Source organism: Apteryx rowi, unplaced genomic scaffold, assembly GCF_003343035.1.
Source record: "Apteryx rowi isolate R43461 unplaced genomic scaffold, aptRow1 scaffold_8, whole genome shotgun sequence".
Taxonomy (NCBI): Eukaryota; Metazoa; Chordata; class Aves; order Apterygiformes; family Apterygidae; genus Apteryx; species Apteryx rowi.
In genome coordinates, this window is record NW_020451093.1 from 72375 (window position 1) to 90077 (window position 17703).

General features: G+C 36.4%; 1 protein-coding gene across 1 annotated transcript; it reads right to left on the bottom strand.

Moving 5' to 3' along the window:
• Positions 1-498: 498 nt before the first annotated feature.
• DDX18 (DEAD-box helicase 18) lies at positions 499-13345 on the bottom strand. The gene is made up of 14 exons (XM_026088970.1): positions 13267-13345; positions 13025-13186; positions 12209-12340; positions 11424-11559; positions 10848-10948; positions 10527-10726; positions 10324-10438; positions 8638-8777; positions 7585-7746; positions 6423-6575; positions 5642-5755; positions 4698-4754; positions 3168-3345; positions 499-2502 (listed from the first exon to the last, which is right to left on the bottom strand). The coding sequence occupies exons 1-14, from the start codon at positions 13343-13345 to the stop codon at positions 2360-2362; spliced, it is 1872 nt and encodes a 623-aa protein (XP_025944755.1). The 3' UTR covers positions 499-2359.
• Positions 13346-17703: the final 4358 nt, after the last annotated feature.

Sequence of the window (17703 nt, forward strand, 5' to 3'; positions counted from 1 at the left end):
TGGAGTYACTACTCTGACACAGTAACTGACTGTGCCCATCATCACAGCCTTTTTTTTTATTCCAAACCAATACTCCTTAATTTACACTGCTTGTGCCCATGTAACCATATTTTGATCTTTATAGTAGTTTACTGCAACTTTGTTTACATCTCTTCCCAAGTGATTAATTTTGCAGTTCATTTAATGAGTCCCTCAACAGAATTAATTTCATTGTGATGTAAGTTGATTCTCATAGTGTAACTGCACAGCTTGCAAGTGTAGACAAAACCTTTCAACTGTGTGATGCTGCAGATCTCAGAGATAGTTCTTAAAATGTACTATTACAAAATAGTCTTGAGAGTTATTTTCACATCTATATTTATAGATTTATAAGCAAACCCAGAATCAAAGATTAGAGCTCACTGAATCAGGTATCATGTTCCTAATTAATGTTGCCTACCCATAAGAGCAGATTCAGCTTTTTCATTGCAACCCTGGAAGCAAGAGACCTTCAAACCCTGACAATGGAAGTAATATATTTTAATATTTTTAAAGTATTTTGACATATCAGGAGTTCTTAATATCTGACCAATATTAATTAAGAACCTTTAAAAGTTACCCACCAGGGCTATAAGTCAGCTGTTTCACAAAAAGGTAAAGAAAAAAAGCAACATTCTCAGTCTTGAATGGAGTAAGCACWAGCATACTAGTCATAGTGGTCATACTAGTCATAGCATACTGGTCATACTGTTTTTCCAAAGAATGATCTGGTTTCTCTTAGGGTGGAAAAGAAAGACCTCCAACATTCTTCTCCAATACTTCTATGCACAAATTGTCATGTTAAATCTGACATGCTACTTTAAAAAACCTACGGATTATGGTCCATATTACACTGGAAAAAATATTGATGCCTTTGTATTCATAAGTGGTACTGGATAACATTTTAGATTATACAGAATGCAGAATAAGATGAATTACAGCTATTTTACTGTAATCATTTGGGGCCTGAATTTCCGCATTCTGTAACATTTTAATTCTTCTCTGCACTGATGGATATACATTTTTGAAATACCATTCCCTCTACCACCTTAGCCTCATGAGAATAGTAGTTATCTATTTCTGCAATGGCACAGACTTGAAAGTAATACATGCAATCTAGTTTCTCTACTTACTTTTGCCCACCTTGTATATTCTTTCTACTTATTCTCTGTAATTGTTCTATTTGCTATGTGCATGCCACCCTCTTCTATTTCAGTCTTTTCCATTTCTTCCTCAAAATACCTTTCTAGTACATTTACATGCCATTTCATTTTTTTTTTTAAAACTTGGGCACAAGCACTTTTACAATCTAGTCTTTCCACTCCCTTGATCCTGTGGTAATATCTTTTTCCATCAGTGATCTGATAAACTAAGACTAAAAAGCAATTCACTTCTGTAATTTACAAAATAAAACTGCAACAATTCTCACTGCATCAAGTTTACAGAGCATTTTAAAATCATTATCTGGGCTGAGTGCTTCAAATTATGTAATCTGCCTAATTTTATTTGCATATTCATAAGAGAATACACTAGACACTTCCAGATGGGTAAATTCAGATTAAAGAGAACATGAAGCAAATCTGATCATTTCACTAGAATATTAGCATTTTAATCACAACATTAACCCCCCCCCCCCCGCAGTTCTAAGCATGTCACAGATGTGGTATAAAAGAGTGATTTTGTCTCTGGCATTGTATTTGTTATAAAGGTGCCATGACTTAAAATAATTACAAGCTCATAGTCTTAATTAGATTAACAGACATGTTCTGTTCTGAAGGAATCTGCCTATATTTTTCAGCATATTTTTTGGACAAAGCAGAGTTCTGTAGCACTAGGAAACTGCAATGATTCATGTGAACAAAAATCCCTTTTACACTGTAAAAATATTTTCAGACCTACAGCTCTTCTGCATTTTTGAGCATTCTGAGATCTCTTGCTTGCAAGTTCTCTCGCACTGTAATCTGTCCTTGTGTTCTACCTACTTCAAACCTTTTGAGGTGTGCGCGTGCATAGAAAAAAAGGGAAAAGGGAAAAGAAATTCTCTTATAAAAAACTGAAAATATTCTTCTTTAAAAAAGAAAAAAGAACTATAGTACTGACTTAAAATATTTATATTCAACTATCTTCTTCCTTACAATGAGCATGGCAAAATTAGCAGACTACTTATCTTCATTCTCCCTCCCCAAAAGTCTTCCTGAAATGAAAGATAAAGATGTTACCAAAAACAAAACCAAAAAACCCTAAAATATTAACAGAGCAGTTTAAACTGGAAGTAACTGTCAGCTAGTTTTGATCAAAGTAGTCTATTCTAAAGACAGAAGTCACTTAAACGAAGATCTGATTAACGAGAAAACTGCCGATTGTCTGATTTCTTGTTAATGTGTTTGAAGATTTTAGCTTTGTGGACGTTCTTTGATTTCTGGTAACCAAATCCTCCACCTCCGCCTCTTTTTTGTAGTCTTCTGCCTTGGTTGCTGTTCACATCTGGAATTGTTTTGGTTAAAGAACTTAAAAAAGGAACCATTTGAAATGCTGCTTTTTAGGTACTGTAAGAGTTAAGGTGAGGAAAAAATAATAGCATTATACAAAAAGTTTAGTTGTGTAACTACAGAAGAAACCGTCTGGAACTTACTTAGTGCCTGCCATTCTAATGAATGCTTTTTATCCTCCAGCTGTCCAGCTGAGTAGGCYAAAGTATCACTGCTTCAAATTCCATCTTCTGGCAGGTTTGAAAATAATCTAGAAACAGTCTTCTATTTCATGTCCCTCTATTTCAATATTCCATGATTATTACACTTCAGYACATACCTTAGAATGAAAATGATGCTACATGAAAGAGAACATTACTCTAGAACATGTATGTAATACTCCCAAATCTGCTAACCTGCAGCAACTGAAGCATTAACATATGTGCACAGGTGTTCATAAACAAGTATTAACACTGGAAGAATTGCCATTTAATGTTTTCTTTGACAAACTATTGTTTGAGCACGATGCATTTATGTGATTAATACCAAAAGAGAAAAGAAAAAAAAGAAAAAAAAGAAAAAAAAAGAGAAAATCAACATTTGACCTTAGGTACTTCAGTAAGTTGCACTGAACATTTTAGAGCAGAAATTCAGTTCTGAAACACTGCAGTAAAAGGATACTGAGGTCAACAAATGGAGGGACTTTAAAACCAAATGAAAGGCTGACTTTGGGCAGATCCAAGTTATTGACGTTGTAGATCTGTTTTAGAGAGTGGGAGTCATAAGCTCTAATGTAAGCTTTGTACGCTTCCTGGGCTGACTTGTGAAGGAAGTAGTTCTTCTCAATCAGTTTCTCCAGCTGGTGAGGAAAAAAGCAAGCAAGAGACATATCCAATTATGGCTGTAGCAACTGTGTAAATTACATGGAAACAAATTACTTACTGCGTGAGTTGCAGTAATGTTCATTATTCACCTCAGTAAAACAGCCCTGTTACAGCAGAGTGCATAAATATGTATCGGAGTGCTTTTATAAACAAATGGACAAAAAACCCTCAAGGTAGATTACAGTACATAGCCTCAGTGATGTGAAAAAGTCACAAAAATAATCAATTAGGTTTTCCTAATCAAACTAACATATAATTATGGCCACCCCACAAAACTAGATACACTGAAAATTAATGGACAACACCACTAGGCTTTTAAATCGGTCATCTAAACTGTACCGTCTCAGATTCTGCATGTAGTGTCTCTATAATGCTGCAAATTCATCATAAAATAAGCAGTATTAATTATAAGACAAAAATGAACATTCACTAGTGTTAAGTGAGGCATTTTATGAGTTGAGGGTTAAGTTCCCAACACTGTCACCTCTCTAGATCCGAATGTCTCATTTGACCTTCAGTGTACACTGATTTGGCACACTAAAAATAAGTTATGTTTGAYATAATTTCTTCCTAATTATTGCTAACCAGGAACCTCTTTCTGTAAGGACAGTCTTCAGTGTTTCTTCTACTTGCTATTTTAAGTTTAAGTTATGGCAAAGAGGCTTTACAGAGCTCATACAAAAGAATGATTCACATAATAGAAATTCACATCGACAGACCTATCTATGCTATTCCATTCAACTTTGTGCTCTGCAGCTRTTTTTGTAGCACTGAGCGCAAAACAGGTTTGGCTGCTGCCAGGCTTTATTTCCATCAAATAGTTAAAAATATAACTGGTATACCTGGAATACATACTAGCATTTTTAAGTGTTGGTACTACATCTCCTTCAGCTTGCTGAAGTCTGAGGAAGTCATCTTACAAGACATATGTTACTAATAATTAATCTGAACATACGTAACTTCAGTAAAAGCTTTCAGAAATCTGTTTGCTATGCTAGACAAATAGGTACTCAGAAGTTGAAAGCAAGTTCCACATTACTGTGGCATTGTGACATAAATGAAAAAAAAAATTCTTAAATACAAATTCATAATCATGACAATTTGGTACTGGATAATAAAACATCTTTGAATTCAAAACACTGTATCACTATAATGTCACASAGGGGCAGTATGACAGGAGGATTTACTACAGAGTACTTATTTATAGGAATTTTTCAAAGCATTCACATTAAAAAAAAATTTCAGTCATTAAAGACTATAACATTCTCTATATAAATTATTGTCATACAAATGTTCGAAGTAGCCATAGTATGAGGTCATTTTATACCTGAGACTGGATGTCTGAGATTTTTGACCAGGAAAATTCAAATTCACTTAATGGTACCTTAAAAAACAAAACAAAACAAAAAAACAGAAAAATCAAGTATATGAATTATTTATACTATGTAAACAGTGACTGCATTTAAGACCTAAGCCAAATAGGAAAAGGTCTGTTAGATAATAGAAGTTGTTTTTTTTTTTTTTTTTAATATATATCACAGCTATGTCAATTGATACGTGATTATAACTCCRAAGTTCAAGGATGGTTTTGAAAATGAAAAGCATACCTGGATATATGTTTTAGGATTCTGACATCATCTTTCATTCAAAACAATGATCCCACCATTATTACCCTCATAAGAGATATATTTATAAAGTGCCTTTACACCAATATGCCAGGATTATCACTTTCTTTAAACTAGTGTAGTRAAGGTGCTCATTACGATGCTTTATCACTTTAAGCTATACCACTTTAGTTACAAGTGGTAAAAATTTGTAGTGTAAACAAACCCATAAGGAAAGTAACTAAGAAACTATGTTCTATCATATTAAAACAATTATATTTCGAAGAGGGCTACTGTTCTTTTGAAACTGAATAAAATGCAATATATTCTTTGAGCAGAAAAATAACAACTGCAAAAAACAACATCCAGGTTTTAATTCCCACTGGAGGGCCAAGCTCCCAGTATCCTTCCATGGAGAGGTCRTAGGAAAAAACTTTTTTTATAGCACACTTCTAAGCTCAGTTGCAAAGCAATTCTAAATATACTTGATAGTTACCTTTGTGCTGCTCACTTTACACTTCAACTAAGTTTTCAGTTGAATATTTCCTAAGCAATAAAATGATTTTTGCTTAAAAATTAAAATGTTTGATTAATCATTACAGTTTCTGTCTTTAAAATCCTGCTTGCACAATTAAAAAAAAAAAAAAAAAGCTATATGTAAGTTTACCCTGGCTTGCTTTAGATAACGAAGAAAGCCCAGTTCTTCTGGTCGTAAAATGAGCAAAGCATGTCCTCTACCATTTATACCTCTGGCAGTTCTACCAACTCGATGAATGTATTCCTTTTGGAAAGAATAAAGGAAAGTCAGTCCAATCAGTCTTTCAGACATGCAATAATATGAACAGCCTCACAGAAAAACAAATTTAACATTAATAAAGTTCAATGTGTCATCCATTATGTTTTAAAATTCATTCTTAGTAAAGACATGAGACAGGAATACTTGATTGTATTTCACCTTTCACTGTGAACAATAACTTGGTTTGCAGTAGCTGAAGATTAAACTTTTGATATGTATGCTCTGCATATTTCTGAAGACTTATGAGTTTTATGGGTTTTGCTTGTTTGCACTGGACATTTATTCAAATGAGAATTTTGCTTTTTAAATAAAAATCAGACTTCCATTGGAAAAGCTGTTAGGAGACTCAGGGATGCATATGTAACACCATACTCCTTTTAAAAAGTAATTTGTTGTTTAGCTGATTAGATTTTAAATTACTTTAATAGCATGAAGAGTAATATTTTAAAAAACAACTCTTTTWAAAAGATACCAAGGGTTTCACCCATTTTCTAGGAGCTAGTCGGAGGGAAGTGGAAGAAATTAGCTGATATATGTGAACATGGCTGAAACCTGGCCTCTGTCAAGCAGCAGATTCGGATTTTCTCAGCAGCTACATTTGTAGCTAGGATTTGACTTGTTGCTAGGAAGTTATTCTATTTCCTCAACTTACTTTTGGATCATCTGGAGGGTCATACTGGACAATCCAGTCCACTTCAGGAATATCCAGTCCTCTAGCAGCTACATCAGTGCACAACAGTATTCCAGATTCTGCATTACAGAACTGGAAAAATGTTGTAGTACGTTTGGTTTGTTTCTGCTTGCCCTGGAAGTAAACACATTATGGATGAAATTTCAACCAAGAAAGTCTGTCAACTTGTAAGCTTAAATATCATTTCCCATCTTGCATATTATATCACTGGCAGAAATATAAAATAATTTAGGGCATCTTGCCATCTTATATTCTTGTATAGACCAACACCAATTTCTGAAAGCAATGCCATTTCACAATGAAGAAACAAAGCTACCACAGTAAATAGCACAGGGCCACATAAAATGGTTTAATCAGAGGTAATGCTTTATGTTTTCAGGCACTAAAAACTCAGTTGCATGAGCATTTGTTTCAGGAGGATTATATAAATACCTGAAGTTCAGAAAAAGGATATTTGCAAGACTAGGAATATATTAGATTACAGGTTAAAAAAAAACAAAACAAAAAAAAAAACCCACAAAAACAACAAAAAATTCCCCAACTTGTAATAAATAGTTCTATTTAAGTGCATCAAAAATATCTCCAACACATCAAAAAGACAAGTACATTTGTGGTCAGTTATAACTGCTTCATAAACTTTCAGTCAATCCCTTCTAAACTATGCAAGTTTGTCTTTTTGATAACAGTTGAAGATACTCATCCGAATGGTGAGAACTGGTACACTAAAACCAAACATCGCCCTAGCCATAGAAGAAGTACCCAGAACTCCAACGATCAAAGTATTTTGATTCCTGTGACAATAACTTTGATCCATAAATTGAGTTTTAGTGCTTGTGAAAGGCCATCTCTTGGAGGAAAACAAAAAGCTTTCCACACAGAACATAAATCAGTATCAGTGTTTCAGCCCTGGTTTGGAAACTAACAAGATTAACTATATCGACACGCTGTTACTAGATAGTGCTTTATCTCCTTCCTCCAAACYAGTCTCAAGATCATCACCACTTTCTGAGCAGCATATCTTTCTATTAGAAACTGGACTGAAATGAAGGCAAAAGAAAGGCCAGCAACAACTTACAGGTACTATCAGATTGATTAAAAACAAGTYGATGAATAAAATACTTACATGAATGGCCATAACAGGCAAATCAATATAGTTGAGTAATTCATAATGATACTTCACTGACATACATGAAGAAAAAAATACCATTAGTTTCTTTTTCCGATTCTTCTTGAGGAAGGTGAAGAGCAAAAGGAATCTTTTTTCAGATGGACATACTACATAGCCCTGGAARTAATTCAGATATTGTAAAATAAAGCAGTATGAAATACACTTTTACTTCACTAATACAATAATATCTCAGGTGTGTTATGTTCTGAAACAATATGCCAGATAGCTAGTTTTTTCCAGCAACATCAGGCCAAACCATTCCTTTTATGGTCTGTCCCTCACCTTGGTATATGAAGCTCTTGAAGTAAGATGATGAACTTGGCAAGAATCTTACTGTACTAACTTGAAATAATTTTTAATGAAGAAGTAATTTTTACTTATTTCTCCAAAATAATCTCATTTAAGTTCAGTGAAAAGCAGTTTGTTTATACAATAATAACCCATTTYAAGAACTTCTCAATTACTGACCTTAGGCATGAAAATAACTGCACAGGGCTCTTAAAATTCTTTATGATTTCAGGAATTTTATTTCAAAGAATTCTTGCCATAAATTTACTCTTTTACAGTAATACATATCTACTGGCAATTTTATAGTAACACTCATTKTTCTGTCAACTGCACAAATCCAGAAACTACCGTGCAACACCATTTTGTTATTACCTGAAGCTGCAGCAATTAAATACATCTAAAGTGTTCTCTAGTTAACAACATAGTGACTACAGTAATAAGAACTGAAGCTTATGTATGTAATATAGGTAGGAACAGATAAATGTAACTAAGCRTTACTATTTCATGACTTTTTATATCATCTATCTTGCAAAAGTCTACTAGATGCATAAAATTTATTGCAGAGAGCAGACTGAATAAATCCCTTTAGGCWACTGATAGCTTTTGCTCATTAGGATGGTAAACACCCTCTAAGGCAGTATCTATACAAGTCATTTAAAAACATGTAGAACTTGATCTGTTCACAGATCACAGCCCTTTTAATAACATTTCTGTTCTTACCTGTTCGAGACCATCTACTGTTGCTGTCTCCTTGTTATCATCAACCCCAACATATAGTGGCTCTTTCTTCAGAGAGATCTTAGCCARATCTTCAACCTTTCTGGTTTGAGTAGCAGAAAAAAGCATCGTCTGTCTGCGCTCTGTAAATATTAATTTTGAAACAGAGTCTCATTTTTTAAAGAAAAATTAAAATAGCAAGTCATTGTTGTCCTTCCTGAGCAARTCTTCTCCTTTTTTCCTATTGAATTTTGATTCAAACATATGGCTACTGAAAAACAGAGCTAAGTGTAGTTGTATTAYATATTGTATATGCTATTTACTTAGGTTGCCTTCATCCCCAAAACACTATTATCTATAAATTAAATATTCTTTCTTGCTGGGAAAGTGTTAATAAACATTTGCACTCCAATTTAGGCAGCAAACAACGATTTAAATAGATACTTACCTTGYAATTCCAACTACAGATTGATTTCATTTCCATGAACATTAAAATGCTTTTGTTTTCTCAAAAAAAAAAAAAAGCTGGAAATTTGTTTTACAAGGTAAGTGGTAATAACGCACTTCAGATTTGTAAGTTTTTCTTTCACAGTCTATAACATACACATTTGTGCCTGCTGTTTGTCACATGGCATTACCTCTGTGCTGATCCTCAGTGACTTTAATGGGTCTCACAGCAGGTGTAAGAATCCCCATGCCTGCATCTTGTCCTTCAGCTCAACTACATATCCTGACCCTGGGGCATTTTCCTGCTACACGAATGCATGGAAAACACGGACCTAAACATATTCCATTTCACAGCTCCAAGAACAGTACCAACTGTTCTTTTGGACAACTGGTTCCACCATTTTTTGAAAAGCTGCTTTTCTATTTTGAAGTCTCTGGTATAAAATATAAACTCCTTCCTAACAGGGCAAGAGTAAAACACATTCATGCAAAATAAAAATCTCTTCTGTCTATTGCTTTCCACTTCATGAAGAACATGTAGTTTTTCCACTCTTCCTTTCCATTTCTTAGCACTGTGCATTGAAATTCTTCACAGAATGTTATTAGATTTATATATTTGCATATTAAATATGTACATCTGAAATATAAAATTTAAGATRTGAAATTTAACATTGTTTTATTAATATACTATTTCATGTTTTTTTCTACATTTTAAGAATTAAAGGAAAARCCTTGGTAACTCTGAGAAAAGCTGAATGCATTTTGCAGATCAATTACATGGAATAACTAAATTAGAAATTAGGAAAGGAAAAYTTAAAGGTAAGTGTTCAAATAAACTTCCTGAAGAGACTGTTCTTGGAGATATGAAGAAACTTCTAACTGCACGTGGGAAGACCTTTTTTCTTATAATATTTAACATTATTAGGAAATAAGGAACTGTAGGAAATAAACATGCGCTGAGAGAAAGATGAATGACATAATGTAAAAGTTAAACTAAAAGGATCTCACATGAACAGAATAATACCCATAGAGTGCATATGGAAGTTCTGTGTTTCAAATGAATGATGCTAAATAAAATAATACATACTAGTTATCAGAAAAAAGGACAGAGTAAGACAATCACTCTGAAGTGCATTTACAGAACTATAAAAATCAATGGCTTTTCTTACAATAATTGAGTCATAAAGGAGACATAATGTTAGTCAAGTGATTTCCAGGAAAGATAGATTTTTTTTTTCTTACTTGGTAGAAGTTTTATGATCTGTTTCATTTCTTCTTCAAACCCAACCTCTAAGATACGGTCTGCTTCATCAATTACCAAACACTGCAAGTTCTTGTACATGAAACCTGGAGTGTTCTAGAAGATTAATAAGCTCAAAGTCAGACAGTGACAAGGGTCTTGCTTTGTTTTAATAACGCATATGAGAAGTCAGTATTTTACCTACCTGCATATGATCCAGAAGTCTTCCTGGTGTTGCCACAATGATGTTGATGCCATTTCCAAGTTTCTGTGCTTCTGCTGATCTGTTACTGCCCCCCATTATCAGACCATAGGTGTGAACATGATGATCCATAAGTTCTTTAAGAACGCCGTATGTCTGCATAGCGAGCTCTCGAGTAGGTGAAAGAATAATAACACCCGTTCCTAAAAAAAAATACATCAATCAGTATAAGTTACAATAGCTCATCCCATCCCTTTCATGGCCCTATCCCTAAATGGCTGGGCCACTGTAAAATTCAACAGTGGAACAAAGGAAGAGCCTTACCATTTCTAGGCATGAATTTTAACTTGTAGATGAGCTCTACTGCAGGAATAAGAAACGCGAGTGTTTTGCCACTGCCTGTTTTCGCAGCTGCTAAAATATCCCTGTATACAGCAAAGTTAGAAAGAGAAGCTCTTAGTTAATTCTACAGAGAGAAAAAACAATCCCGTTTTGAATGATGYTGACAATGTGAAAACCTAACATGACTTAAAAGAAACTAGTAAGTTTAAGAGCTCAATGGCAAATCTTGTCCRTTGGTATCTATGTCTCTAGAGGCTCTATGGGACGCACTAACACAAGAGACTAATGAAAACAGACTTCCCTGATTTCAAACCAAATACAAAGCATTTTCCATGAACTTACCCCAAGTATTTCTTCACACACCCCATAGATATACTTTGCTAACGTGTACGAATGATTATAAACAAAATAGAGTGAACAAAATATTTAAAACAGATGAGGAAAACATACTTAAAATTTAGCTGCAGAAAGTCATGTTTCATGTATTTAATTTGCTAGCAAAATTTACATGGCGTTCAAGATCAATACAGTGATATAAAATAAACATACATTTCTTACCTCCCTTCCAGAAGAGGTTTAATACTTTTATGTTGAATTTCTGTCATATGCGTGAAGCCCATATCATTTATGCCTTTCAGGGTGTTCTCACTGACAAGATCAGCAAGGGAAGCAAATGAAGTGTCTTCAAAAGCACCTGAAGAGAGACAGAGAGAGACAGAGAAAAAAAAAATCATTTCAAACTTGTTTCTTCAACTCCATCCATCCTCTGGAATTATCCAGTTAAATTTACCTAAATGAAAAAATCAAAGTAAAGGACTTTTTCTTATCCCTTCCTACCATAAAATCCTATGACAYAACAAAATATTCTATACTAATGTGTTCCTATAAATACCAGATAGAACTGTTAAAATGAACATGAATGCACTGCTTCTTCTGGCAAATTTAGTAGTCATCTACCTCTACATTGCTCTTGATTCTTTCCTTCTATAATTAAGCATACATATATATACATGTTTGAAAACATGCTCTATATGTGTGTATGTATAGTGTGTATGTATACACACACACACAGTACGTATATATATAKAGARAGAATGTATGTTTTCAAACAGCTTTTTACTGGTAAATTTAAGACCAATAGTTAAATAAGGAGTATATATATATATAAAATACAAATCTCAAAAAACAGTTAACTGAATAAGCAGTTCTACAGATACGAGTATCATGCTACATATATTCAAGTGCCTGACTCTCAACACAAATTGGAAAATGGCAACTTGTCCTAGAACAGAGTTTTAGAACTTGGATTTTAGCACATATATGCAAAAGAGGACACAAGATACCTGTTACACCTAGTGGTAAACTGGGCACTTCATCCTCCTCCTCCTCTTCCACTTCTTTCTCTCCAGAATCCTGCCCATCTTCATCTTCTACCTGTGCAGACTCATCTTCTTCAGTCTTTGCTTTTTTAGTTTCTGTATGTAGTGTGTTATTTTACACAAAACAAATAAGTCATTTTCCATTACGGACATGAAGAATATGCTCATCACAAAAAAAAAGGGGGGGGGGCCACAAAATGCATTTCCTCAGTCTGAAAATCACTCTTACAAATCTCATGTTTTTCTCACCTCCAGTCTGGAGGGAAGCTTGCTATGTCTATGAGGTTATGTACATTTAGAAAAGAATATTAACAGGACAGAAAAGGAGCAGTTAAACAGGTTTCTATGAAATTTGAAGATGCTGACAGCAAGAACTTTGTTTAAGTTTCCTGCGTACAAACCACTTCACAGAGTAAAACAAAGAAATGCAATTTATATTGTAAAAAYTAGCTGGGGAATGAGGTAATTTAGCCTTAAACAAGTTACAAAACTCTTTCCTTTTCGTAACGTAGACATGCCAGGCTCCAGCACCGTCCGTGCTCAGTGCTAAGCCCAGAGAGCTACAGCAAAACGGCAGCTTGCGGCCCGGCGCCCACACAGGCGAGCGAGACAGCTTCCAAGCCCGCGGAGCGTACGCGGCCCCCGCGCGCGCCCGGCGGCCGAACCCGCCCCCGCGGCAGCGGCCGGGCTTCTGCCACAGCGCAGGCGGCGGGAAACGGGGCTTCGCCGTCCCCGGGGCAGCACGGCGGCAGCCCCGCAGCCTGCGGCCGCGCCACGTACCGTCCCCCGCGCCAGCCGGCCCCTTCCTCTTCTTCCTCTTCCTCCTCTTGGCCTCCGCGCCCTCCGCGAGGTCCGGGCCCGACGCCGCCGCTGCTTCCCCCGCGGGGGCCGCCGCCGCCTCCTCCTCCTCCTCCTCCGGAGGCCCCAGCGAGGCCGCCTCGCCTGGCGGGGGGAGAGAGGGGAGACACGTTAGACCGAGCGGGGAGGCGCCCGGGCCCGCCGCGCCGCCGCCGCCTCCTCACGGGCGGCCCGCAGCGGCCCCCAGCGGCGCGGCGGAGGCAGCGCGGCGCCGCGTTCCGCCCGCAGGCGCGCGGTCGCCATCTTGTTGCGGGGTGACGGCCGCAGCCGAGTCTCTCCCGAACGGCGCCTTCAGCCGCCATCTGGCCCGGCGGCGGCGGCGGCCGAGCCTGCCCCTCCCGGGCACGGTCTCTTAGGGGTTTATTGGGCAGCGCTTCCAGCCGGGCTTCCCAGCCGCTCTGCAGTCCCAGTGATGCAGGCAGTGCGACCTCTGCCCAGCGTCTCCTTCCTTCCCGGCTCTTCCCCCGAAGAGTGTGGTTCCCACACCCTGAAGTACGGCCTCCTCCAGGCCCTCCGTGACCAGCAGGTGGCACAAATAGTACAGGAATTTGCAGCAAAGCGCTCTGCTATCCTGAATCAATAACCATTGTATTCTTGGAAATCTGAATGGCTGCAAATAGCGTAATGTTCAGCCTCCGATATCGTGCTGTAACRGGGATTAAACTCACCGTGCAGAGCTATTACTGGGGTATTTTCATAGTTTCTATTACATATAATTCATTTTTTAAGAAGCTACTGATGTTGAGATGAAACAACTGATTTTTCACCATCTGTAATTGTTGTCTTGCAGGGTTTGTATGGATCACCAGGATACGAATTATTATTATTTTTTTTTTTGCCAGAACTTCAAAATACTGGGAGAGACATACAATCTTTTAAATTTCTTTTATTTGTGTCTACATTCAAATTAATAATGTTTATTAGTCCTTTACAAGAGAAACGTGAGGTGTCCACTTTTCTGAAGTGTGAACACCTTGCTCCAGAAATACAAGGATTCATTATCCCAAGAATTTTAAAAGGKAAAATGATAAAAAGTCATAAGGAAGAGACAGACTTAAAGAAATTGTAAGACATCTGCAATTTCACAGAATAATCTTGTTTATGAAAACTGTTTGAAAGGAGGAGGAAATACTAGTGTGGAGGAAAATTTAATCTAAGCAAGCATTACTGGAGCAAGAAAAGATGTCCCTATCTCTATATTATGCCTTAATAACACTGAAATAAGATTAAGCCAAAACCATATCCTAAGACCTTTAAGCTTTACACTTGAGATTGGAGCCTTCCAGCTGACTGAACGAAAACTGAGAAACAAAAATGTCAATATTCTGTATTAGTTTTTTTGAGTAGAAACTAAAATCCAGGTGTCCCCTTGGATAACTCTTTGGTGATGGAGTCAAACTCACTCTCTTTCCCAGTGTACAAAGTAGGACAGCATCAACAAGAGAAGCTGAGGAGTAATCCGGACTTCAGGATGCTCTAGAGCAGCACATCTTTACCATTTTAATCCATACCTCACTCCATTACTTTGAGAATTCTTCATTTTTCATTACTGCATGAAGTTGCCATGGTTGTGCAGCAGGATGCGTCACCTTGCTTGTAGTGAAGTTCACAGGGGTTTCCTCTTGGGACACTCCTGACAGTTTGAAAAGTATGGCTTGATTGTTGAGATGCTGCCCTTAAGGGTGTGACATTGAAATTATGAAGCAGAAAAGGTAGCCTAACCCAAACTTTCCACAAACTGAATAACAGGTCTAACCACTGGCTTATAACACTAAAAGGATAATTGCTGTTTCCATCAACTGCATTTTGAAAATAAACTGAACTATCCTCAACAAGAAAGGCTTTTGGTACAAAACTCCAGGGGAAGTCAGTTCAGCTCTGAATTCTAGGCAGGTAAAAGTGCGTTGCTGTGGCTCAGTGTTGTTTCAGTTCTGGATATACATTTCCATCTTTTCTTCCTCACTACATTATGTTACATAACACATTTTTAAATAAGTACGAGTTTGCTCTTCCCAGTCTATAATGATTTATAACTGTATGACTAGATTTACTATTTGGATCCAGATTTAGCCCAGGCAATGCTCCTTTCTGGAATATGCTCACTTAATAAATAGAGTGAATTAAAAATCTGGGTAGGAGGGAATGGATACTGATACTTACATCAAGAAGGGAAGAGACAATGTCATCGTTCAGGCACAGCAAGATCCACATGTTCCTATCTCAACCAGTGCTGCCCGGATCATCACTGTTTTGCTTTCACCCACTTCCTCACACCCCCAGCTCTGCCAAGAATTAGGACCTGAGAACCCTGGTCAAGCAAAACTCTAAATAGAGGGCTGACTTGGCAAGTCTTTGTGAAATTGCATTAGTGTGGCTCAAGGCCCAAACTGATAAACACTCCTGAGAAGGTGTATTATATCCCACTGAGAAGGATATATTAGTTTTGTACCAGGCATGTGACAGCATGGTCATACTGCTTTTATCAGCTAGAAGCGCAAAGAAAACTCTGGTGCACTTGCAGAGAAATGATGAACTTTCATCTGTCTAAATGTCATGACATCATATATGGAAATCTGGAAATTATAGATTTCATTAGGTGGCCATGTGTCATGTGCTACAACATAGCTTTGTCTCAGTATCTTCTTATAAAAGCTGTTGCTTAGAGTTTGCGAAGACATTTGTGTCTACTACTGTGGAAATTTCAAAGCATGTTCTGTCCACTTCTTCCTTTGTGTCTGTAGTTTTTCTTCAAACAGCAATTTTGAAGGGTCATGAAAAAGAATACTCAGAAGGCATTAATGATAATTCCTTCGTAACAGGTCCAGACAATAGTTTAAACCACTAACTCATGTTAATATTTTTTCTCTGAAGCTGGGCATTTTTTAGATGTCATATGAATTCCCCCTGGTACATATGTCTTATTTCTGTTCGATAGATTCATTCCTAATTGCTTGACTTATCAGGCAATCGTTACTAAGAATAGGATTTTCACAAATGGCTATTGAGTTGCTGTCAAAATGTGTCAAATTCTCGACACATGATCTTGCAGGAAGGTTTGTGGGGAATTATGCTTTGGGTTAGCAAAGTTTTTATAGCACTGAAGAAGTTCATGTTAGAGACTCTGAATTTATCTCTGAAGATAAATGTTTTTGACACCATAATGGTCTGCTGATGTCACTATTTTATCTCTCAGAGTAAATTCATCTTTAAAGCCAAATTCCAAATCTCTGTTCCCGCTTACTATTTCGCTACTTGTGTTGATTAACAATGTAACACAAAAGTAATCATTGATTTCAGTTGTATCATTTCGAGTATATGGTAGTAATTTATACAAAAGGTATCAAAATCCTATATAGAAAAGATCAGGAAACAAAAGTGTATAGTCATTTTGTTAACTTCAGGTTGCTGTACAGAGCTGAGATAGTGCAGACAGGCTTGATTTTCAGAAAGCAGAATTTCTGAAAATATCGTTCTTTTTGATGTCTTAGATTGGATATGGAAAAAATCACCAGCCGTTTATGACATCTGCACCATTAAGCTAAAAATGTTGAACTAGAAAATTAGAGCTTTTATTGCTTACAGCCACAAACCAGAAAGCCTTTCAAACAGTCTTTTCATTTTTAACATTTTAACATCTTTTAACAGATTATAATTTTACCTGTTAGATCAAATTTATCTGTCAGACAGTAATCAGTTCTGGATAGGTACTGGTCTTAAAATCAAGTATCAGATAGACAGATACTAGTTTTTTTTGCAAATCTGTCTGTTACATAAGAAAAAAATTGTATACGTATGCAAGTCATGAATATAAAGGTATTTGCAGAAATAATCACTTTTCCAATTTAATTGAAATATATACTTCTAAAATCTGGGCTTTCAAAGAGAAAAGCTATACCCACCCTAAACTGATGTAAATGGTGTAGTCTGAAAGATGTATCACATGGAGAACAGATGATGTGATTTATAGAACATATTAATGTCAGCTTGGGTTAAAAACTGCTGGTGCRAATTATATCTCCATAGTATATTATTGAATATCACTGAACCTATGAGCAAATTTTAAGTAAGCTTTTGAGTTTAAGATAGGAAGATTAACATATCTGTTTGCAAAAAGCAGGCTAGACTATCATAATCACAAATTTTAAAGGTTTTGGTGTAATATTGCTTCCAAATTATGTCTCCCCTGTAGGTCATTTGGAGATATTATCCCAGTTATAACTGTTACACCATCAGCACTTTGTGTAGAGTATGGAATACAGTGGGATCAAATAAAATTCCTAAGGTAAATTTATAGTAAACTTCTAATTTACCCCAATTTTTACAATTGAAACTGTTCTGTGTATCAAATTGCAAATGCAGATCTGTATGTACCTGAATGTGTTCCAAATCAAAACCAGTTGCAGACCTGCAGCTAGGATGAAAAGTAGAGATAGATTGAATTGCACTTTATAGAAGACCTTGTAGATTTTGCATAGTTCTTATGGATTGTCTGGAACCTATGACTGCTCAAGTGTTTCAGAGAATCAGCTTAATACTTTAAAGTATTAGGCTATCACCATTGCCCTTTTTAGTTCATTAAATGGAAGCTAATATTCCAGAGT